Raw genomic sequence first — 23201 nt, 5'->3', positions numbered from 1 at the left:
AGGAGGGTGGTGTGAGAGCAGGCTCCAGGAGCCAAAGGTGTCCTGGGGCAGCAAACAGGCAACAGCCACTGATTGCAGTGGAGCAAGATCCAGCCCTGGCATGGCACGTGCTCCCACCACAGGCTGTGGTACCACCACCCAAAGCTGGGACCCCACCAGCAAGGTCATGTCCTGCTGGGCGAGGAGTGGGGAAGGGCAGCAGCACCGCCCAGCCCAGCCTCATTCCTTCCAGTGCAGGCGGCCGAGCCCCACGGCTGGAACTGGACACCAGCACCATCGCCCACGTGCAGACTTTGCTCTCTGCAAAGCCCAGCAGGCCTGAACTGCCCTGCATGGCTCACCTGATACTGCAGTGAGCGAGCTCAGACAAGAGGAAGGATGCTTCCATCCTCACGTTGCTTGCCAGTTGCAGCTCGTTGAAAGTATGATGTCAAGGCTGAGTGTGACATCATCACACCATGTCACTGCCACATCATCTTCTCACCCAGACTTAATCTCATCATGTTGTTCTTCTACCATTAATCACCACACTTTAACAATTCCCTTATTTTCAGTCTTTATAACGAGGGTTTTTCCATTCTTCAGCAAAATATTTAATGGAAAATAGAGGGAGCTGGCACCAAGGGTGAGCAGCAAACCTGCAGGAGGGTGAAATTATGAAGGAGACCACATTTTTATTTCATTCCCCACCTCCCCAGCAAGGAGTGGGGAAGCCCAGCTCACCTTCCCAGGGGGATCCTACACGAACATGAGAGCTGGTGGGGAGCAGACACAGCCCTCCTGCAGGCCCTCCTGCACCCACGAGCCCTGGCACCCCACCACAGAAGCGGCCACCCAAAATGACCTGGAAGGGAAAATCAGTGAGAACTGGGATGTGCCATTAATAAGTAATTTTTTCAAAATCAAATATAGTTTTATATATGAGTTTATGTTATATATATAATAATAGCAGTCAGACTAGATGATCATTGTATGTCCCTTTCAACAGACATATCCTACTTAAATATGTTTGTTTTTATATTATAATCTTGATTTATATGACATTAATTCATTTAATAATATGATGGTATACTATGATATTGTGGCATATTTTACCATAATTACAGCTTTGTCTACAAATATTATAATTAGAATATAAAAGGAGAATGCCTTAGAGGCAGGGAGTGATGCTCCTTAGGAGAGATCCCATGGTGGGGATGCCACAAATTAGCACCTACCTGGCTCCTTGCAGCCCGTGTCCAGTGCAGTGGTGAGGCAGATTCCCCCGGCATTCCACACACACCTGCTTGTCCCGGTGCAGCCGGCGGCTCCAGGCTCGCCCGCGGCACGGGGGTCCCACCTGTGTCAGGCGGAAATAGCCGCAGTAGCTGGGGAGGGGGGAGCTGGGGAGGGGGGGAAAATGGGAGGAGAAAAGACGGAAAATGGTGGACAGGCAGTAGGGCAGAGGTTGTGGTGGGTTTTTTGATGGATTTGTGTATAAAGGGGATGTGGGTTTGGGGGCTAGAGGTAGAAAGGACTCGGTTGGGGAGGTGAGAAGGGTAATGGCTCTGGGGGGTGCAGAGGTTCCTGGTTTGGAGGGTGGGAAGGATGATGCTCTGTGGGACATAAGAAGGGCCATGGTTATGTATGGGGGCCATGGTTTGGGACAGGGAGAAAAATAATGGCTGGGGAAAGCAAAAAGGCCCTGGGTCTGGGGGGTGCAGAGGGGCCATGACTGCAGCGGGGGTGCAGGAGGGGTCCCGGCTTTGGGGACAGAGCTGGGGTTGTTCGTGGTTACAGAGGGGCCCCGACTCCGCACGTACCCAGAGGGCTCCTCCGGCAGTGGCAGCCCAGCTCTTCGCCAGGGATCTCTGAAGTCCTGGCTGAAGGAGCTGGGGAGTATCTTGGCTACCTCTGGCAGAAGAGCAGCTGTGAGGGGCACGGGGATGATTAAAGACACCCCGGGACGGCAGCACACGGGGATGACCACGCAGGAGGGCAGCAGGCAGCCCACGTTACCTTTGGCCGTGCCGCAGGCCGGGTGCTGCCCCAGGCAGCCGCGGCGCTGCTTGAGGTCAGGACAGGGATCCCCTCCGTGCCGGGGCGGCACAGTGACCTGGCGGCTGCGGGCCCTGCTGCCAACCCCGCACGGGGAGCTGCACCCGCTCCACGGCCCCCAGGGCCCCACAGCACAGCCCACTGCTGCCAGGGAGGGAGGAGAGGGAAAAGAAAGAGTTTCAGTGTCACGAACACGGGAGATGCAGCACGGGGGACGGGAGAGGGGAGGAAGGGCAAGGGCAGAGTGACCCCAGCAGCCCCTCTCCCCTGACCCCTGCCAGTGCAGGGGCATTGTGAGCTGCTTCCGCAGGACTTCATCCCTGTGTGCATCGCGCTGAGCTGGGACCCTGCTAATCTCCCCGGAGATTAGGAAGAGCTGACTGCTGCAATTGTCCAGGGGGCCGTGGCCGGCGCCTCACCAGATCTGGGTCCCCAGGGCAGGCTGGCTCTGCACTCCCCGAGCCCATGAGTCCTGTTTGGCACCCTCAGAGCAGCCCCTGGCTCCCCGTCCCTGCACAAGGCACCGCCTGTGACAACGGGGCTTGTGCTGCTGGGTCCCACACTGAGCACTCAGGCTTGCAGTGACTGCGCTACCATCACCTGCAGACCAGAGGCCACGGGCTCCCTCATTGCACCGGGGCCAGCCAGACATTCGGCATGGAGAAAAGGGGACAACTGGGACACTGCTACAAACCCAGCCCAGCCGGCATCCCCTGACACATCCTGCCATCACCCGAAGCACAGGGCTAACAGGTAACAGCAAACACTCGCCACCGAGCACAGCAGCACAGGCTGGTGTCCCCAGCCGCGGTCCGGCCAGTGCCATCCCCATCGCCACTCACCGGCACGGCGGCACATGGCCAGGTAGTCCTGGCAGCAGTCCCCCGTCCTCTGGCAGTACGAGTCGCAGTAGCAGCGAGCGCGGCGGGCACCGGGGGCCCAGCAGGCGTTGTTCCTGCCGGGGCAGCACCGCTGCCGGCAGCTGCCCGTGGCACCCACCAGGCAGCCGGTGGCCAGCAGCCAGCCCGCCCAGAGCAGCGGGCCCCGCATGGCAGCGGGAGCCTGCGAGCCCGCGGGATGCTGGCTCTGCCTCGCACCGGCACCGGATGAGGAGCGAGGGCTGTGCCGGTGGCAGCTCCGGCCGTGCCGCACCGCCCCCGGGCTGGGCGGGGGTACAAAACCCGTTCCCTTCTGCTCCACCGCCCCTCGGCTCCACGGCAGGGCAAGGACTTCATACAATTAACCAGGGTTATTAATAAAGCACTGTGCATGAGACAACACAAACCTGCCTGGGAGCACCATCCTGGCAAGATGGGGAGCCCCGTCCCCCACCCACAGGGCAGGAGCCACTCGCCGCCCACTCAGCACAGCCCGGACGCAAACGCAGCTGCTAAAGCCAGACTGATTTTATTCAAATTGCAAATGTAAAACAGAATAATTAAAAAAAAACTAATGCAACCCTCACTGGCTTCAGAGCCGAAAGCCGCAGGTAAACCGTGCCCAGGCTTTCCTCCTTCACCCTCCTGTGTTAAGGCTGAGCTCATCGCTGGCTACAAGAGGGAGGGATGGGTTGAGCCCTGGCTCCTGCACCCCCAGCTCCCTCAGGGAGAAATTTGGCACAAATCCTGTGGGGCCAGCCTGGCACGGGCAGGGCAGGGCTCCAGCCCCACGGCCACGGGTGTTAGTGAGTCAGCGTGAAGCTCCAAAAGCTACGGGATCACCTACGGCACCACAGACAGGCGGCGGGAGGGCAGATGTGGGGAATGTGGCAGAAGAAAGGGGTTTGCACCCCTGGCCGAGAGGCCAAGCCTGCGGCGTGGGGCTGCACCTCGCCCTGGCTCGCACACACATCTCGGCTGTAAACGGCGGGTGAGGGGGCACCCGGCTCACCCCAACCCCAGCCCACAGTGAGCAGAACTAAAGGCCTGGCTGTATGTGCAATTCTGGGCAACTGCTGCTCAGCAGCCCGGGACTGAGCAGGATCCCTGGGATGGGATGGGATGAGATGGGATGGGATGGGATGGGATGGGATGTTGCACACCAGGGGTCTTGGTGCTGGCAGGGAGGGAGGAGGGAGCTTGGGGTCACACCAGGAGGTCACTGCCCTCCCTTCCCAGGGGGTGCAGGGCTGTTGGGCCCCCTCCAAGAGCTGCTGTGACCCTGCCAGTGGCATCAGCCCCATTGTCAGCTTGTGATGTACAGCTTGGCATTGCATCCACGTGGCTCAAGGGGACTCTCAGCACCCCCAAAGGAGCTGCTCCCCTGGCAGTCAGGAGCTCCTGGCTGCTGGAAGCCCCAAGGCCACTATCCAAGGGACATCTCAGCCTGGTTAACCAGCAGACACAGCTGATGTGGGGCTGGCAGAAAGCATCACCAGGAGATTGGGGTGGGCACGACCGGGATGCTGGGGGATGGGATGGTGGGATGCAGCTCCCTCCCTGCTCCTTTCAGCACACAACTAGTAATTTAACCTGCTCCAGGGACTGCTCCTAAAGATAAAGGTGGCCAGGTTTGGGGTGTGCAGGGCAGACCTGGCCCAAGCAGTGCCGCAGGTGGGTGTGGGTTTGGTCTCTGCTCTCCAGCTGAAGCCCTGCGGGGCACAGGAGGCGGGGGCTGCCTGGCCCGGCCCCTCAGTCCGTTTTCCACACCTTGTTGAGGAATTTGACCACTTCATCGTAGATGATGAAGACGATAGCCACGTCAAGACACACACGGCCCAAGCGAGGCACTGTACCCTTGTAAAACCTGCCAGGGATAGAGAGGGGGGCCATGGGGCTGGGTGTCCTCACAGCCCCTTCCCTGCCCATCCTCCCCACCGGCCACCCCCACTGCAGAGCTTACGCCAGGGGCCCTTCATGTTTCATGATCTGGTAGGCGCAGTCCCAGGTGTTCTTGTACTTGTGCGCTTCCAGCCCCTGTGGGAAGGGAAAAGCAGGATCAGAGGCCAGAGCCAGGGTTGCACCTGGGGGATTTCAGGGGGAGGCAGAAAGCTGGGGGTGTGCCATGAGGAACTGATCTCTTTCCACTGCTGCAGGACATCAGAACCCACAGGGATGTCCCCACCTCCATGCAAACATTCCCCATGGCTCAGGAGCAGTCACAGACATCTCCCAAACCAAACCTCGCTGGCATCGTGTGCCTGCCCCAGGGGCTGCACGAAACAGCTCCCAGGCAGTGGGGGACTCCTGTAGGCACAGCAGTCCCACACCAGGCCCTGGCACCGTACCTGCATTCTGGTCTTCACCACATCCAAGGGGGTGTTGCCGAAGACACTCGCAGCTCCAGCAAGGGCTCCAAACACCCCTGTTACGAAGGGGTTCATGGCCTTGTTGGGATTGTCCCCTGGGAAGGAAGAGAGGTTGAGGGCAGAGTGGTGGGATTCCCGTCTACATTTCTGAAGGAGCCTGCAAGGAAGGTCCCAGGTCTGGCTGCTTGTGGTCAGGGTGCAGTGCTGAGCTGGGAACTGTCCAGCAGCACCTGCCCCACAGAGCCCATGCTACACCGTGGGGCTCAGGGTGGGTGTGAAAGTGATGCTCCAGCACTAGGACCTGTCAGCCCCACCAACTGGTGCCACCTCATCATTTCCTCAGTTCCAAGTGACTGAGCCATGAGAAATAGGGTATGTGTGGGTGGAATAACCACCCCAGCTCCCAGGGGTGGCTGGGGAGCCGGTGGCACAGGCAGGGTGGCCTGGGGAGCCCAGGGTACCATACCTTTGTACCAGTTCTTGAGGGAGGTCATGACAAAGAAGCGGATGGCTTGGTTTGATCCTTGCTTGAGAATGGTCGCTGTTAAACCTTGGTAAGTCCCCTTCAGTCCTGTAAAAGAGGGTGTTAGAGGGGAGACCAGCCACAAGTGGCAGAGAAAAATCTCCCCAGGCCACCTGCCCCGGCCTGTGCCCATCCACCACCTCCCATCCTGTCCCCACAGCATGGGGACTCAGGGAGCCACTTTCCTGGGACTCACCCTGTTCCCGAACAATCTCCCGGACGCCATGGAAGAAACCACGGTATTTGGGGTTGGGAGAGGTCTGGTCATGGATAAACTTCACCTACAAGGAGACAATGCACTTGTCCTGGCTGAGGTAACACAGACGTGATGGCCCCAAGGGCTGTCAGCCACCTCCTGCCTTGTTCCAGGGATGGTCCCAAGACCAGAGCTGACCCATGCAGCCAGGCAGCTCTGGGACAGATCACGGGGGAAGCCTGTGCCTGTGGCCAGCAGTGCATTTTGCAGACGAAAACCTGGGAAACTGCCACTGCAAGCAGCCATGTGGGGCTTAGACTCATCAAATGATGGCTCCTGGCTGTGGGGCTCCTCCCTGGAATGGGGAAGGGGCCAGTGCTACCTGACTTGATCTCCACAGGGCTTCCCAGCATCAGATCCTCCCCTACAAAACTGTCTTGGGCAAAAGCATGCAGCCCTCAGGTCCCCAAAAGTTGGGCATCCCCGGGTTTTGCCCCCTCCCAGCCCAGCCCAGTGAGGGGTGCCAAGGCAAGGGACAGTGGCAGTCACACCCACCCACCTTCACAGTCTCCATGGGGCAGACCACGGCCACAGCCTCAGCCACACCAGCCCCCAGCCCGCAGATGAGGCCCCTCGTGCTGTCCAGCCGCCCCTGCTCGTCTCTCATCTGGTTGCTGAGGAACTCGAACATCCCAAACCTGCAAAGGAGCCACTGTGCCAACCCCTGGGCACCCGGACGGGGGTCTGCACCCCCCTGCTCGGGGTCTGTCTCCAGGAACAGCTGCACACCCTGTGAGAGGACCCTCCCTGCCTGGGAAACCACCTGGCTTTGGTAAAACGCCAATGGAGACACTGAGGGCAAAGCCACCCCCTCGTGTGCTGCTGTTTGGGGATCCCCCCCCACTCAGCCCTTACCTGACGGCAGCCTTGGGGATGGAGCCGTACAGCAGCGAGCTGAGCCCCCGGTACAGCCCCCGGATGCCATGGTCACGGACAGTCTGCTTCACACAGTCCCCTGCGGCAGAGCACAGCGGTGCCGCTGTCACCCGCCACGCCGAGGACCACCTGCCACCGCCCTGCCAAATCCCCCCAGCACCAGCCAGACTCCCCCAGAGCCCCAGACCCAGAGAGGGGCTGCTCACCAATGCCCTTGTAGCGGGGAGGGTTTGCCTTCTCATCCAGCTGCAGCTGTGTCTTTACATACTCGGTAGGGAATGTGATGCAGATCTCGATCCCTCCAGCCAGGCCACCTGCACGGCAGAGGAAGGGACACTGAGGCAGGAGCAGCACTGTGCCTGTTCAGTGCTGTATGGCTGCTCCCAGCTCCACGACAGCTGAGCCTGGCACCTCTGGCAGTGAGGTCTGGGCTGGGACATGATATCCCTGTCCTCACCAAAATCCCCGAGGACTCCACACAGCAGCAGGGCCCTGTGCCAACCCGGTGCCTTGCATGGGCACCACTGCGCTGCCGTGACAAAAGCTGTCGAGGAGGCTGGGTAAAGGGGTGGGAAAACAGGGCAAAACAGCACACCCAAGGCTGCCTATTTGGTGTGCTGCCCCTCAAAGGCACCTCTCCCCCTCTGCAGCCTCACACCTCCAGGTGAGCTGCCAGCACTGGGATGGATAAGCCCAGTGGTGCTGCGGCAGGCCCAGCACCACTCCCCACCCCAGCAGGAGCCCACCTGCAGGCCTGGCTGTGCCAGCAGGAAGCACAATTATCATCAAGCCTGTCTGGCTGCCCCAGGCTCCTGCAGCAGCAGCTGCTGGGCACTGATTACACTGGCTGCAGCCTTTCCTGACAGCCTGGGCAGCAAGGGATGCTGGCCCTCAGCATGGCTGGAGCCCTTGCAGCTGGACCCAGCTGTGCTGGGGGAGCTGGGCTCAGCCCATCCGGTCACGATGGATCACAGAGCGCTTCCTCACATCAAAGTGTGGCCGGGTCCTGCCGAGTGGCAGGAGCCCTTTGAACCGGCACCAGGAGGAAGCACAGGGCTGAGCTCCCTCAGGTCTCACAGGGCCACCCCTGCTCAGCCCAGGACAGGGCACTGACACTGGGGTCAACCTGAGCAGCCCCGAGGATCTCCCTGCTCCTTGCCCAGGGAAGGTGAATCACGCTCCAGCCCACGGGCTGGGGCACAGTGTGCGGTCAGTGGGCTGCCAGCTCCCAGTCTCCTGCACAGCCTCCAGTGGTTCCTCCAGCCTGGCCACGTCCTCCAAGTGACTCAGCAGGTCTGTGGCCCCCACTGCCAGGTTTGCAGCCCCACCACAGCCCAGAGGACACCCCAGCAGGGAACACACTGCCTCTGCAGGAGAGGCTGGACTGGGTGCAGTGGTTGTTATCCCGCTCTGCAGTGAAGCACAGGCTGCTGCCACATGGCACAGCTCTGCTTATCAGCACCCCACAAAGTACCCCCATGACGGGATGCTGATAGGGGACATCACAGCCCATGGCAGCTCCCTGTGACAACAGCAGGCAGCACCAACTCCTTGGACCAGCAGACTTTCTCACAAAATCATTTCTTCTGCATGACCTCCACATATGCAAAAGATCTCTCTGTTGGTGCCACTGGCATCCTGGGGAGCACTGCTGCCTGCACTCAGCCCAGTCCTTCCAGAGGGAAGGGAAAAGCAGCTTCCCCACATTCCTTCCAGCAGCCGAGCAGCACCCATCTTAAAACAGCCTTATGCTGGTTTTTCCCTCCAGACACAAAAAGCACCAGGCTGCACCGTCTTACCCAGGGAGCCAAGAAGCCAGGCCAGCCTCGACACAGCTGGGGCAAAGATCAGCTTCGTGCTCAAAGAGCATCCCACTCCTCCGGCAGGCAGGGATGGGGACACCGTGGCACTGAGTACCCAGGGCAGGACACGCCAGCCCAGCCGGGCAGCTCCCCGGCCCGTGGGGACGGGGCGTGAGGCCAGCCCAGCTCTGCCACAGCAAACAAAGGCTCCTTGTTCCCCACTGTGTTCCCAGGGGGGCTGGAGCTGCTCAGCCCAGCCCAGCCCAGCCCGGGCAGGGTTTCTCGGTGACCTCTGCCAGCCCTGACACCCCCGCGGCACCCGCTGCTCTGGGGGCATGGCAGGAATACACGGGGCCAGCTCACGGCCCTGCAGACAGCCAACAGCTCCCCAGGAGGACAGCCAGCACCCCCAGGGTCCCCAGAGCACTCCTGCTGTCCCCTCAAGCCTCTCCCGCCCTTGCTGTCCCTCAGAGTGGCAGACACTGCCGGTCCCATGGCAGGGGGGCTGGCCGAACACTAATTTCTCCTGCAAAGACAAACAGCTCCTGCAAGAGCAGCTGGCAGGCCCCAGAGAGCAGCTCGATGAGGAGCAGTGGCCTCCAGCTGGGTGCAACAGTCCCCAAAAAGCTGAGCACCAGCTGGCACCTGTCCACACCGCCACACACCACCGCGCCACCAGCCTCACGCCACCTCAGCCACACAACACCACAGGTGCTGCCAAGGCCACTTCCCTCCCTCCTACACTGCAGAACTGAAGTGCTGGACAGTTTAATCACCATAAATATTTGTTCTCTCTCGGTCCCCCAGCACCAGCTCCAGCACATCCAGGAGCCAGACAGCAGGGAAACACCCAGGATGAGCAGCAGTCCAGGGGCAACCACACCAAATGCTACAGGGAGAGATGCTGCGCCTCCTGCAACCTGCTCTCAGCCTCAGCAGGCACATTTGCATGCAGGGGAGGCAGAGGCTCTGCCCAGCATCCCACGGGCAAAGCCCAGGAGCCCAGCAAAGGAACTGCATGCTGCTCCTGGGAACTGGCAGCCTCTGGGGCAATGAGGTTGCCCTAGCCAAGGATGAAGGAACAGAGCACCCATGCTGCCAGGTCCCCTCCCTGTTCCCCAGTGTTGTTCTGGCCTCAAATCCCATGGGAGGGTGCACAGAGCAGGGACCCTGGACATACTCCATGACTTGTGGCAATTTTAATTTCTTTTGCCCACAGGGTGGCACAGGCCACCTGCCCTGCAGCCCCCTGGAAGCAAGACCCACCAGAGGTCCTGCTCTGCTGTCATCTCCTCTCCCCACACAGTTTTACCCCAGCAGAAACCTCACTCTATGCAAATAAATCACTCCACTGCCCATGAGCAGCAGCTTTGTTCAATCCCCTCCTTCTCCAGGGCTGCAGGGACTTTGCAACCTGTTTACCCCGACTTTAAACAGCAGCTCCAGCTCTTGCAACAGCGCGGAGTCAGCAGGAACAGCAGCACTCAGGAGGTGAAAGAGCACGCAGGGCAGCTGGGATGCCGGGCCAAGGCTCTGGCTGTTCGCTGGATGCAGCAGAGCCAGAGGAGAGGGAACGTCCTTCAGGGAAGGTCACTCTGCCCGGCCCCAGGGAAGGTGCCCCCGGCGGGGGGATCCCACTCCCAGCACCAGGAATGGCTCCCTGCCCGCAGCAAGCCTGCAAGCGCTTCAGCTGCCAGCTATCCTGACACTGCAGGCTCAGCGGGAAGGGAGAGAAGGGAAAAATACTCCGGCATAGTTTTCCCAGAGAAAGTTTAGCTCTCCCCAGCAGAGAGGCCCGAGGAGGCCGTCCTTTGAGGACACGCCTGCAGCCCTTGGGCACGGCTGGGGAGAGCCTAGCAGGAGAGAGAAAAGGGGGTTTTGGATACAGTGCGAGGGTGCTGCCCCTGCAATGCTCACACAACGTGTGATGGCATCAGCACACGCAGGTTCAGCTTCACACACCGTCCATGAGCAGCTCCTGGGACACCACTGACCACCCTGACCCCGGGACCCCAGCTCCAGACCCAGGGCAGCGCTGGAGATGGGAGGACGCAGCTGCAATGGGGAAGACAAGCGGAGTCCCAGGACCAACACAAACCAAGGCTGTGCAGCCAGGACTGGCTTCAGCCTCTGCAAACTCCTACCCAGAGGCAAGTGAACACCCACTGCCCTGTCTGGGAGCCACAGAGTGGCACTGGACCCTCTGCCACTCCTACAAGTGGCTGTGCCTGCTACAGCATCCTGCTCCTGCAGAGTGATGGAGCAGCAGGTCTCTGTGCAGCTCTGATGAGAAGTGAGCACCTGGGGAGCAATTTCAGTCTCTCCATTTTAAGAGTAATTTCACAAGCTGACATAGCAGCACCTGATTTCCATATAAAAAGCACCCTTTAATTTCAGATTCGTTAGGATCCTTTCAGGCCAGAGGGAATTATTCCTAAGGATCTAGAAGCAAAGCAGCAGAGCTCTCTCAGGGCCCATGCCCTGTCAGCCGGGTGGCTCAGGATGGTGGGAAGGCACAAACAGGTTCTCAGCGGAAGCTGAGCCCTGAGTTCCCCATTTTGGGGGCTCCCAGCCCATGTGCAGAAGGTGATGAGCTGAGCAGCTGACACGGAGCACACACTATGGGCACAGGGTGCAATCCTGCTCAGCTCCTGGATGCTGCACTTACAGTATGCAGCACTCTCACAAGGGGACTTGGTCCCCTTTCTCATTAGCCAACATGGCTTTTGGAGCTGGGGAGATAAGGAAAAAAAAATCCCAAGAACAAAAGACCATCAGGCTGCTACAAACCAGGAAGGCAGGAACACCCACCAGCAGCCTGTGACAGGTCTTTGCAGCCCAGACTGCTCCCCACAACGAGGAACAAACCCCCCTGGCAGCCATCCAGGCTGCTCTTCACCCATCATCCATCGCCGTGGAGCAATCCTGCCCTGCCTGCAGCAGTGAAACGGGTTTTACAGCTCCACCCTCCCGGCACTTCCCACCACGGGCAGTCTTGTGAAACTCGGGGCTCAGGAGCGGGCAGGAGCCTCGCTGGGGCTGCAGCTCTCCAGGACAGCTGGCTCTCGGCAGAGCTCCAGCACTGCCGTCCTCACCCGGACACCTCCTCCGGCCACGGACAGGCTTCACCACCATCCGCAGCCACATCCTTGTGGAAAACCACCGCGGGGGCAGCTCTGCCACCAAAAGTCTGACTCAGTGCTGAGATGGGCAAGGCTGCTTCCCCAAACAAGACTGCCCGAAGTTTACCTGTGTTTTGGTTAAAAGGGAAGAAAATATGTCCTGCAACAAATCAGCAGGCTCAGAGAGTGTCTGTCTGCATGTGGGGTTAGGAAAGTCTCCCACCGGACAGGGGCAAGGCCAGTGGGGAGCACAGGGGTTCAGCATGGCCAGCAGTAAATACACACAGCTGGTTTGGTGATGGGAGTGTGCTACAGGCAGGCTGGTGACAGTCTGACCCCCCCAGAGATACAGAATGGCAAACATGAGAGAGGTGCCCCTCTGTACCCTGCGCCACTGCGGGTAAACAGCTCCGTGCAAACAGCGCTGCAGATAACTCTACGGATGGGATGAAATCATTTGTCCTGAATCTTACTGGAACTGTCCTGTTTGAACAGGCTGTCCTTTCACAACTCACTTATTCATCACCTCTTTGCATTTACTTCTCAATATGACAATTAATCATTATTACATTTGAAACTTCTCGGCTGTGAGTATAATGGCCATTTCCCCGTGCTCGCAGTTACAGCATCTTCTGTCTTTGGTGCTGATTCCACCCTTGGGGACTGCCAGGTTCTTTGTTCTGCTCAAGTCACCTTCTCCCCATTGCCCTGCACACCTCAAGGCCCCAGGTTTATCACCATGAGTTGCTTCCTGGCCACCCCACCACTTAAATTCAGACACAAACTTTTCAATTGTCAAAAACTCTCTTAAGACATGCAACAGGGAGCCGATATTAAAGCCCAGGGCTGTTGGGTGACTCCCCCAGCACAGCCCCGTAGCTGGATGAAGGAGCCACTTCCAGGACTGAGACTTCACTGGGGACAGGCTCTGATCTCCCAGCCCCCAGCAGAGGGGAGTGACCGCTGTACCAAGCACTGGAGCACAGGGAGAGAGAAGAGATGGCCAAAAAAATCAATCCCTGCTGTCAAGAGATGACCTGAGGCCTCAGGGCACAAGCAGGAGCAGGAAGGCTGCATTGGCATGCACCACACAGGGCCGTCAGAGCTGAGAGATGCTGCAACATCCCCAGGCTGTCAGATCATGGTGCTCATCGTCTTGGGAAGACGGACGACTCCTTCCAATCATTTACATCAACCCAGAGAAAACGGTTGCCTGCAGAATGTCAAGCAGAGCATCAGGCATGTGAAAAGCTCAGAAACTCACATTTCAGAGCCCAGGGTTAACCTCAGCTCATACAGAATCCACTCAGATTGAAGGGACACCCCAGTGTGGTTTCCTGGCCCTGGGGCTGACATCCTCCTCCCATAGGAGGCTTGAGGCTCTTACAGGTTTCCACTGCAGCCCATGAGGGCTCCCAGGCAGCCAGGGACTCACTCCCCAAACAGATGACAGCCACAGGAGGCAGCTGCAGGAGAAATCACAGCCAGGAGTGATGTACTGAGGGCCAGCAGACCTGGCAGGACTGGTTGGTTCCCTGTGTGCTCACCAATCTTTCCCCCTGACTGTGCTTAGCCTCCACCTGGCTCAGCATGAAGGGAGAATCTGCTGTGAGCACCAGGCATCTATCTCAAAACCAGGGTGTGTGCTGGGCCACAGCAATTCACAGCAGCACAACCTCCCTCACACCCTCTCCTGAGACCAACAGCACTGGAAATCCAGATGGACTTGGGACTTTTGGGAAAGGAGACCTACTGTGCAAGAGTCAAGTCTCAGCTTTCACACCCAGTCCCCGACTCCTCTCCTCTGCAGGTACAGCATTTCCCAAGAAAGATAATATCAAGGATTAACAAAGAAGAGGAAACTGAAGCTCCAATTACTGCTTTGTTCCCGAACCTGGGCTCCCTTGCTGAACTCTGCTTCATACCCTACCCTCTCTTCAGGCCCTTCTCTCTCCCTGCAGTCCCTCTCCCCTGTCTGTGCTCCCCCTAGGACCCTGGTACACATCACTATTTGCCTCTGGTACCCCACACCTGGGCAGCAGCCACAACCCCTGTGAGCTCTTTCCAAATCCTGCACTGTGCAGAACAACGTCCAGGCATCCTGCCTCCCTGGCCAGGCAGGATTAGGTGTAGGTAGAAGCAGCAACTGTGCAACAGCCCCCGGGTGAGCAGAGATACCATGCAGAGAGCAAGGCAGCTGAGAGCTTCTCCGTGGGAGGGAGCAGACCCCAGGCTTCAAAGCTGGCTAAAAACAGAATAAGGCTGTACTTAACTCTGGCAAGGGCAGGCAGAGACTTTCATCAAATGAGTACTGCTAACCACAAGCAAAGTTCTCAAGAGGAGGGCAGAAGTCCAAGGGTTTGCCTGCAAATGGCAAAGATCATTTGTGCTGGGCTGGAAATAACCTACACTGCAGGCTGACTTGAACGGACCCAACAGCACCAAAACAAGCTGACCCAACGTGGCATCCAAAAACCCAGCGAAGGAGAACTCTCAGGAATCCCAGAGGTGACTGATGACTGTCCTACCAGCTCTGCCACCAGCATTCCTGTCTCACCACTTAATTGCCTTTATTTCAAGCTCCCCACTGTAGTGTGGCCCTGTGCTGGGAGCATAGTAGACCAGCAGCACCCAGACCTTCAGAATGCTGGTGGGAGGAACAGAAGTCTGGTGGCCTGTTTGGAAACCACAGCACAAAAAGGGAAAGCTGGCTGTGGGAGGCCAAAGACAGGGCTGGGTTCCTGGCCTGCCTGCTAACAGGTTGTTACACAGCAGAAGAGGCCGAGCTGCCTTCATGTGCTCAGGCCACACATGGCCACAGCAGCACCAGCAGCATTGTCCCTGCAAGGTGAAGTGCTGCCTTGGCACACAACAGCTGCTTGGACAAAGGAGAGCCCATTAGCAAATTAATTTTTAACCTTGCGTTTTGTCTGTTGCGACAACTGAAGGAGAAGAGCTCTTGGCAGACAGAGCTTTACTTGCATCTCTCAGAAAAGAGCCAACCCCAGCCAAGGGAGCTGTGCCAGAGGATCCCATTTACACACAGGGTCTGGGAGCAGATAGACACCCAGGCTGGGATGATGGCTTATTTAACTCCACCAGCACAGGCTGATGAAGCACAGCAGGGATGTTCCATCTTAACATCTCCAGCTCTCCAGAACGTGGAGCTTTGAAGTACATACCCCTGTTGTGCAGACAGATGTAAGATGAGAAACTCTGACAGCATCAGCAAACCCCTTATTGTCAGCAGAGACAGCCACAAACAGCACTGCATCCCCCAGCAAGGGGCTGGAGGGCTGAGCAGACCAGGGCACAGGGAATTAACAGCAGCTTTCTCCCATTTCTGTGGTTCTCTAATACAATTAGATGCCACAGAGGCTTGGCTGGACTTCTGCCCATTAACCAATTACTCTGATTATGGCCTGTGAGGAGAAGACCAGCATCTCAATAGGGTCCTTCTTCTACCTCTGCAGCTTCACATAAGCCCAGAAGGCCCCCACCACGCAGGTGCACACACAGCTTTGTGCTGTATTGCCCAACCTGGTACCTGGCAAAGGTCACAAGCACCATTCCCTTCCTTTACACAGGGACAGCTTCCAGGCATACCCACAGCAACTCTTATGGCAGGGGAGAGCAGAGGGAGTCTGCTGCAACCTCTCTTACAGAAGGCTGATTCTGGTAAGCTGATGATCCTGATTAGAGTTCTACACAAGATCTACGAAAGTAACCTGGTACATTGGTCCAGGCAGTGACAACCTGATGCATTCATTGCACATGGACAGCAAGTTGGGAAAGACTAGGAAGGGTGGGCAAGAAGGAATCATCCTGTCCTTCCCATCCTAAAACTGGAATAAATCCCATTTAAAAGACCTTTAAGTCAAGAGGCCTGAAAAAATCAACCCATTTTGAGGTGGGGCAGCAGAGAGAGGCAGAGAGCTCAGGAGGAGCCTGGTGTTACAAAGGGCTCCCTTGAGCAGGAAGGCACCCTCTCGTTGGAGGCTGCCTCCTCCTTGTGCCCCAGCCCTTTGGCCAGGCAGCCGAGTGACGGCACAGTCCCCTCCCGGAGACGTGACCCTGGGAGGCCTGGGCACCCTTTGCACGCTCCAGCGGCCGCATCCACCTCCGGCAGTTCTCCCGGCGCTGCGAGGGAGGCTGCCCGCCGGGGCGGGGGCAGGGCCGGTGGGCAGAGCCGGAGCGGCCGCGGCTCCGCTCCCCGTGCGGGCACAGCCCCGCTGCAACCCGGTCCCGCTACTGGAGGCTGGAGTTCTGCCCTTGGAGGGGAGCAGGGAGTTGGACAGACAAACAAAGGCACAATCATAGGAGGGGGAATTGGCTGGAAAACACAAAAGCTCTAAACATGCCAATCATGTCGAGGCTGCGATAGCTCATTTCAAAACAAAGACGCTAATCTCCACTCTGGGAATTGTCCTGCGACTGGCAGGAGAAGCCAGGGAGCTAATGAACAGCTACAAAGGAGTTTAACAAGCCTGCGACTGTCTTGGACTCCGTTCAGCTCAGAGCTGGGAACGGCCACAAGCGAGAGGCAGAGCGTTAACTCTGCCGTTACTGCTGCACTCGGAGCCTGGCTTGATCCCATGGAAGTGGTCACAACCGGACGGGAAAACACGCCCTGATCCATAGGGACTGATGCTCAGGCACAAAGGAGGGACCAAGCAGCCTTTAGAGGAGCTGTATCAGCGCACGTATGTCCTGTGGGACACAGCTGGGGCAGGGATACCCGACTGCTGCTGCTTCAGCCCTGTCCCGTAACACCCTCAGGGGAGCATCTGGGGCCCTTGCTGCCAGCAGCGTCTCCCATCAGTTCCGCTCCCGCCTGCTGAACCCCGCTGAAGCCGGGAGCGCTCGCCCCGCGTCGTGTCCGAGTCCACCAGCACCTTCCCGGCTGGATCACTGGGCACAGAAACAGCCTGGCAAGACGCTGGGGTTTCCGCGGATAGCGGGAGCCCCGGAGCCAGCGGCCAGGCTCGGGATGCAGCTGCGGGTGCTCTTTGGCGGTGCCCGAAAGGAAACCTCGATCCAGCGGGGTCGCCTTCCGCGGGCAGCGGGAGAGGGGCGGCGGTCCCGGGATGGAGCATCACCTGCGGAGCGCCACCGCCCCGGGGCGGGTCCGGTCGCCCCCGCCCAGCCGGATGCCCACGCTGGCAGCGGCGGGGCGAGCCCCGTCCCCAGGAGAGCCCCGGGAGCCCCTTACCTGCCAGGATGGCCTTGCCGGGGTGCGTGAGCTTGGCTTTGCCGGCGGGGGCGGCGGCGGCCAGGCTGCGGGGCGCGGCGGGGACGGGCATGGCCGCGCTGCTCCGCGGCTCCGGCTGCCCGGCGGCGGCGGCCGAGCCCTATTTCAGTGCCGCGCCCGCGAGGGGCGGCCCCGGCGGCGTCACATCCTCGTGGGGCGGGGCAGGGCGGCCCGTGGGGACCGGGGGAGCGGCTCTGAGGGGAGCGGGGGAACCGCAGCGGAGCAGCAGCGTGACCCAGCCTGGCCTTCGGTGCTGCGGGAACGGGGGTGGCTCAGCCCGCTCCCAGGAATCCACGGGAAAAGCCTCCGCGTGGACACGGAGAGATGCCGGCCCGGCCGGAGGCATGTGGACAGCAGCGCCTCCTCCCCTGAGCAGCATCCGCACCTCCGGGCACGCCTAGGCCAGGACTAGCTCTGAACCGCCCCAAACCCTTCGGTCAGCGAGGATACACAACAGAGCGCTCCTGCGCGGTGCTGACGGTCCGAGGGGAGGGAAAGGGAGGGTTTGGTCATCTCAGGCCCTTGGCTTGAATCCTTTCTGTTTCAGTGAGGAACGGAGAGCAGGAACTCGTGGGGTAGGAAGCGCATGTGAACGCCCAGTGCAGGCGGAAGAGAAAAAAAAACATTCTCAAATTAAAAGGCTGCTGTGAGTGCAATGACACTCCAGGCTCAGCAGGGGTTGGTTGGTGCTTGTGTGGGTTTGTTGCTGTTTTTTTGTTTTGTTTATTGTTTGATTTTTTTGGGGGGGTGGGTTTATTATCTATTGCTCCTCAATAGTTGGGTTGTGCGTATTGCACGAGGATGTGTTTTTGCTTTATCTTCAGAGGAAGACTGCTCTGCTCTACTTTACATCCAAAAGCTATATTTACAAGATATGGGGAAAGAAACCAACACTGGTTTCATTTCCATCCAGGATTTTGCAGAAACCAGGGAACACAAGATGTACTCCAGCACTGTGCTCTCCTCTACACCTGAAGCAGCCACATTACTCAAAAGAATGAACATTTTGTGCAAGAAGTCACCCCCAGCTATGCATAAAACATTCTCCTGTCCAGACTTGCTCTCTGTGTGCTTTGTGACATGGTTTTTGCTTAACGAGATTCAGCAATCCAGCAGCTGCCAGCCCCATCCAAAAGCTCACTCTGCAGCTACACAGCCCTGGCTTTGTGGCTGAACCGCCAGCAGAAAAACCCTTTGGGAAACTGAAGCACCTTTATTATGCCAGGGTTAAAAGCAAATATACTTGCATTGCAGAACTCGCCCACAGGTGAGATCAGAACTGTATGTGGTTTCACAACAGTTACAATAGGCAGAGAGTGGTCTCATGCCAAGTCTAAGGCCCCCCTCTTCTTAACACAGGGAATTAAAGGAGGGGGAGGAATTAACATGTGAAGGGAAGGAAGGAACAGGCACAGTCCCAGTCACAAATGCAGAGCAGCTACTCATGTTCAGGTTAGCATTATTAGAATGTTAAAGATAAATTCCTTCAAACATGACAAACAAACAAATGCATTTGATTTCTGATTAACCTCTGCAACTCCTCATACCTTTCCATCAAGTTATCACGGCTTTTGTATCTGCCTGCAGACATGTACACCCTGTGCTGTGAGGCCATGATTACCTTCACAATAAACACTGGCTCTTACAGATTCCTGAATCATCAAGGCCTGTGCACAACCTCATCCTGTCCAAGAAAATACCACACCACATGCTTAATTCGCATCAGCCTCAATGGGATTCACAGCAGTGCTTACCTTGCTGAACAGGGAAAGGATTATTCATATTTAATCACATGCAGACTGCAAGCCATCTTCTGCAAGGACCTGACCTCCAAGAAGCTGCTAACACCACTTGTCAGCAGAAAGCCTGAAGGGTAAACAGTGAAACAAGATAAGCAATCCCTGAAATACCAGGGCCTGCAAGAGGATGTTTTATATCCCTTTACTTATGTGAAAGTAAATACTTCATCAGGCTCACATGGTCAAGAGCATCTGCTAAGGAATGCATGGTCAAAGCATAAAAGAGCAACTACATCAGACACAACATCAAACCCACTATGTTACTGCTCTTGCTTCAGGAATTGTCGTGGAAACAACCCTCTGACAATCTGAACTCATTTCCCTTGCTGGTGGCTGGTGCTTGTTTCTGCTGGCATACAAAGACACAAGAATTGTGAAATAGCTGGTCAGGTGGTACTGCAGCCTGTATGCTTCATGGCACCTCTCCAGGCCCTAATAATCAGAATTAAAAAGAGCTACTGAAAATGAAAGCAACTTTCACAATTTATTTTTTCAAACACAGACAGCAATTGCAGACAGTTTTCTGGATCCTTGGAAGCACATGCTTACATGACACTTGGCTCCAACTTACTCCTCTCTTGCCTCTCCCTGAAATTATTATTATTATTTTTATTTAATTGGCACTAAACAGCACACAATGGTTTCAGAGACCATAAGCTGTCAAGTATGGGGCATATAGTTTCCTATTATATATCCTGGGATCAGAGAACCTCTTCATTTCACTGAATTAATAGATGTATTAGCACAATTGTTAAAACTCATCAACTACTACAAACCTTTCCATGCATTATTAATCCCCATCACTTGCGGTCTTATTATAAGAAAACTCATTTTCTTTCAAGTTCCCTATCGGGACCAAAGAATTCCTTTATGCAAAACAGATCCTGCACATATCTAGCTTCAAGAAGTGAAAATACTGCAGATGAGTCAACATTTCCCCAGCTTTGAAGTGTGTGCAGCAGGAGCTCCTGTAAGAAAGATGATTCCAAACAACGAACACGATTCCCACTTGAGCACACACGCAGAAAGAGCTCCTGTTGCTACTCAAGATTATTCACTGAGATTACCAGGACTGAGCCTCTCATAAAGTCCCTGTTTTGTTCACATCTGCGTGGGCCTGACTCATCTCAGAAGAGTGAAGCCCATGTACAGCATGTACCAATTATCATTCTGCTACCAGGCCATGGTTGTGAATCCCTCACAGCAGGATCTATTACTCAACAAAGCAACTCCAGTTGACAAACTCTGTTAGCAGTTGATGAGGCCATTTCCCCACCCCCTAAGTGGAAAAAAAAAAAAAAAGTACTTTACAAAAGGAGAGCAATTTAAAGATTTATTAAACACTGTTTCTCACCCAAACTCACTCCTAGCTCCCCATCTGGATAACCAATGCTTGGGGAATCTGTACTCTGCATAATATTGGAGAACTTAGTGCTGTGGAAAACAACATACCAGAAGACTTTGTAATCCCTTCCTTTCATAACCACTGGGGGGAAAGGAGAAATGGAGATTTTTAGGCAAACAAATTTTACAATCTTGATTAAAAACAGAACAGATAAAAAAACAAAAAAAAATCCTGAGTCATTGAATCCCGCAGGAAATGCATAACTGAATAAGCTCAGAATCTGACTCAGGATTTTTAAATTCTGACATATAAAAGACAGGACTTCACTGACTGCATTTCAAATTAATCTTAAGCTTGAAAGCTGTCAACTTTATATTAGCTTGGAAGAAAACAGATGAATGTTGTTGCCTTTTTGAAAGATTGCAAAGGCTCCACACAAACTGAAACACATACCTATCCCTAAGAATTTTGAAGTATTTTATTAGTATAAAACATGAGGCAGGATCTGTGGGTACCTTTGGAAAGGTACCCACAGAAAATGCACAGTATTGAAAAATGAGAAAACTAGACTAGCTTTCTCTCTGGGGGCTGGAGACCTGCTGAAGTAGGAGACAGTGCACAATAATGACTCCAGATCCATTAAACTGGACTGGTGCACCTGCAGGTTGCTATAGCAAGGCTCATTGACTTGGCAAACCACAACCTAATTACACACGATTGTCACAAAGTACTCTGATGTCGTCAAGCATTTTCCAGCCTTATGTCCTTATCTGGAAACAAATGAGATTGAAGCAGTCTTGGGGTACTCTGTAAAGCAAAAAAGGAAATACAGTCAGCTTGGAACCAAGTACAAAGCCAAACCATTTACAGCAGAACAGAAGGGACACAGAAAGACTGCAAGCTTTACAGTGAGAAATAACACTGTCATAAGGTAATACATACACTTGATAAAATGCTTGTTATGAGAACCTGGCACATAGTGTTACCTGTCCCAAGATTTGCAAGAGCTCTCGCCTCATATTTTTTTCATCAGATTGAAAAACTGTCATGCTGATTCAGTCACACTATCAATTTCTCAGAGGCCAAGTCCTAGCCTGCCAATTAGGATATCACACATCCAAGCATAAGCATTAGTTACAAGCAGTTGACAGTCAGCTTTGCCAAAGTACTGAAGTTACTCACACTCATTTGAGTGGGCATCTGACAAGGTTTGTTTGTCAGTTTTACAGTTCAAAAACCAAGGAAATCTCTTAGGCTTCTGAGTAACTGCTGCTGGATTTGCTAGAGGAAAAAAAAAATAGTTGTTCCTTGTTTCCCACAGCCCAATTAAGGATCTATGTTGTGCTCTAAGTGCCAGTTCTCAGCACTGCAGCTAAGACTATTAAATCAGAATTAGGTTTTTGACCCTACAGTTACTACTGTCTTTACTGTATCATGCCTACTATTTGCACAAGCTTCAACAGACTTCATCTGCCTAGAATTTTTATTTTTTAATGAGCCAAGTTACTTCAGATAATTTCCTTCTGCTACACTACCATTTAATTATAGAGTCCTAAAAAGGGGAAAGAGAAGTCTTATAAAATACCACACCATTATGTGAAATAAGAAACAGGACTTACCCCAGTGATGTATTCCTCCTGAATTCCCCGTGTGAATAGCTTGTCTTCTCTGATGCCAGATCTGTCTGTGCCCAAAGTCTGACAGACAGGGGAAGATTCCCCTAAGGTCTGACAAATAGCAAGACCCATTACACAGAAGGAGATCCATACTCTGTTTCTCACTGGGACAGCATGAGGCAATGTAGTCTCAAGCAAGTTACCCTCTGACATAAGCCTAGCAGTTGGTCTCCAGATGCTGCACGCTGCAACAGGTTCTGTATGAGCAGATGATTCAACAGGACAGCACCAGCCCTGTGTCACTGGGATGGGAATTAGCAAGAAGCTTAGTTATAAAGCAGATTCTCTGCAAAACAATCTTATCCACGTTTTCAAAAACTTGGATGTTACAAATTCATGAAATGCAGTAAATCCTTCACCTAACCCCTAAAAGAGGGGTTACCTCCTACTGTGAATGACTTCACTTTCAGAGAAGTAGTGAAGTACCTTGGTATACAAGAGGTTGTTCCACTTTTTAGGTACAGCTGCACTGTATTGGCAGGGAATCTGTTTTGAATGCATATTAGAATGCAAGATCACAAAATTTATAAAAGCCATTTTACTTAGCAAGAGCTGAAATACCAGGAGAGCAACTAAAGCAAGACTGTTGATCAGAGCTGGCAGCTTTGCTTTCCTTGAGAACTCAGTCACTCCTGTAATTAGATTTCTAGACTGAGGCTATTAAGGATCCCCAGGCTACCTCAATTCTCTGCAGTCAGGAGCTGTTCCAGTATTTGATCTAGCACTTCACTGTGTTGCACCATCAGCTTGCACTTGCTGCTATAAAGTCAGAGCCCATTTTTAAGTTGACAGGATGGAAAGTCCTACAGTCATACGAATCCTAGAGCTCGTCTTCAGTTCCAGCTGACTTACCCCAGTTTATTTCAACTGTCAAAGAACTGGTTACAAAGTAGAAGTTCTATTTTCTTGGAAAATGGCAAGCTACCTGGCTAATTCCTGCAATGAGTAGGTCTGGACAGAGCGGAGATTTGCCTGAACTCATCAGTGCTCAGCAGTTCAAGCTGAGCTGTGAGTGCTGACCAGTACAAAGCTGAGGTTAGTACGCTGCAACAACACTTGGGGTATTCTGGCATCCATCAGGAAGGAGGAACTGCATGCCACTACTGTCGTGGTGTGGTGACCAAGGAGACAACACACTCATTACAATTGTGCCAAAGCACAGTCTGCTGTTACTGATTCTACAACCCATTCTACAACCCTGACAGTCTCCACTGGTTTGCATTTAAAGGTGTTTTGCCCTGTTCCAAGAGGGACTCAGTATGAAAGA

At 55.0% G+C, this 23201-nt stretch overlaps 2 protein-coding genes across 10 annotated transcripts; both read right to left on the bottom strand.

The window, feature by feature from the left end:
- Nucleotides 1-105: 105 nt before the first annotated feature.
- On the bottom strand, nt 106-3276 carry LOC131585215 (somatomedin-B and thrombospondin type-1 domain-containing protein-like). 8 transcript variants are annotated; one of them, XM_058851074.1, is made up of 5 exons: nt 2880-3276; nt 1999-2181; nt 1803-1893; nt 1218-1382; nt 106-844 (listed from the first exon to the last, which is right to left on the bottom strand). In XM_058851074.1, the coding sequence occupies exons 1-5, from the start codon at nt 3085-3087 to the stop codon at nt 739-741; spliced, it is 753 nt and encodes a 250-aa protein (XP_058707057.1). In that variant the 5' UTR covers nt 3088-3276; the 3' UTR covers nt 106-738. The 8 variants fall into 8 exon arrangements, with proteins under 8 accessions (XP_058707057.1, XP_058707054.1, XP_058707055.1 ...); XM_058851071.1 differs by lacking the exon at nt 2880-3276 and having other exon boundaries at nt 106-638; nt 724-844; nt 1218-1339; nt 1803-1908; nt 1999-2760; XM_058851072.1 differs by lacking the exon at nt 2880-3276 and having other exon boundaries at nt 106-638; nt 724-844; nt 1218-1339; nt 1999-2760.
- A 144-nt stretch (nt 3277-3420) lies between these two features.
- Nucleotides 3421-17233, bottom strand: SLC25A1 (solute carrier family 25 member 1). Of its 2 annotated transcripts, XM_058851064.1 has the most exons (9): nt 17076-17233; nt 7146-7253; nt 6919-7018; nt 6563-6701; nt 6004-6088; nt 5751-5855; nt 5264-5379; nt 4879-4952; nt 3421-4782 (listed from the first exon to the last, which is right to left on the bottom strand). In XM_058851064.1, the coding sequence occupies exons 1-9, from the start codon at nt 17164-17166 to the stop codon at nt 4668-4670; spliced, it is 933 nt and encodes a 310-aa protein (XP_058707047.1). In that variant the 5' UTR covers nt 17167-17233; the 3' UTR covers nt 3421-4667. The 2 variants fall into 2 exon arrangements, with proteins under 2 accessions (XP_058707047.1, XP_058707048.1); XM_058851065.1 differs by lacking the exons at nt 6919-7018; nt 17076-17233.
- Nucleotides 17234-23201: the final 5968 nt, after the last annotated feature.

Source organism: Poecile atricapillus, chromosome 16 (assembly GCF_030490865.1).
Source record: "Poecile atricapillus isolate bPoeAtr1 chromosome 16, bPoeAtr1.hap1, whole genome shotgun sequence".
Classification (NCBI taxonomy): domain Eukaryota; kingdom Metazoa; phylum Chordata; class Aves; order Passeriformes; family Paridae; genus Poecile; species Poecile atricapillus.
Note: the sequence above shows the minus strand (reverse complement) of the source record. Positions and strands in the feature narration are given on the sequence as shown.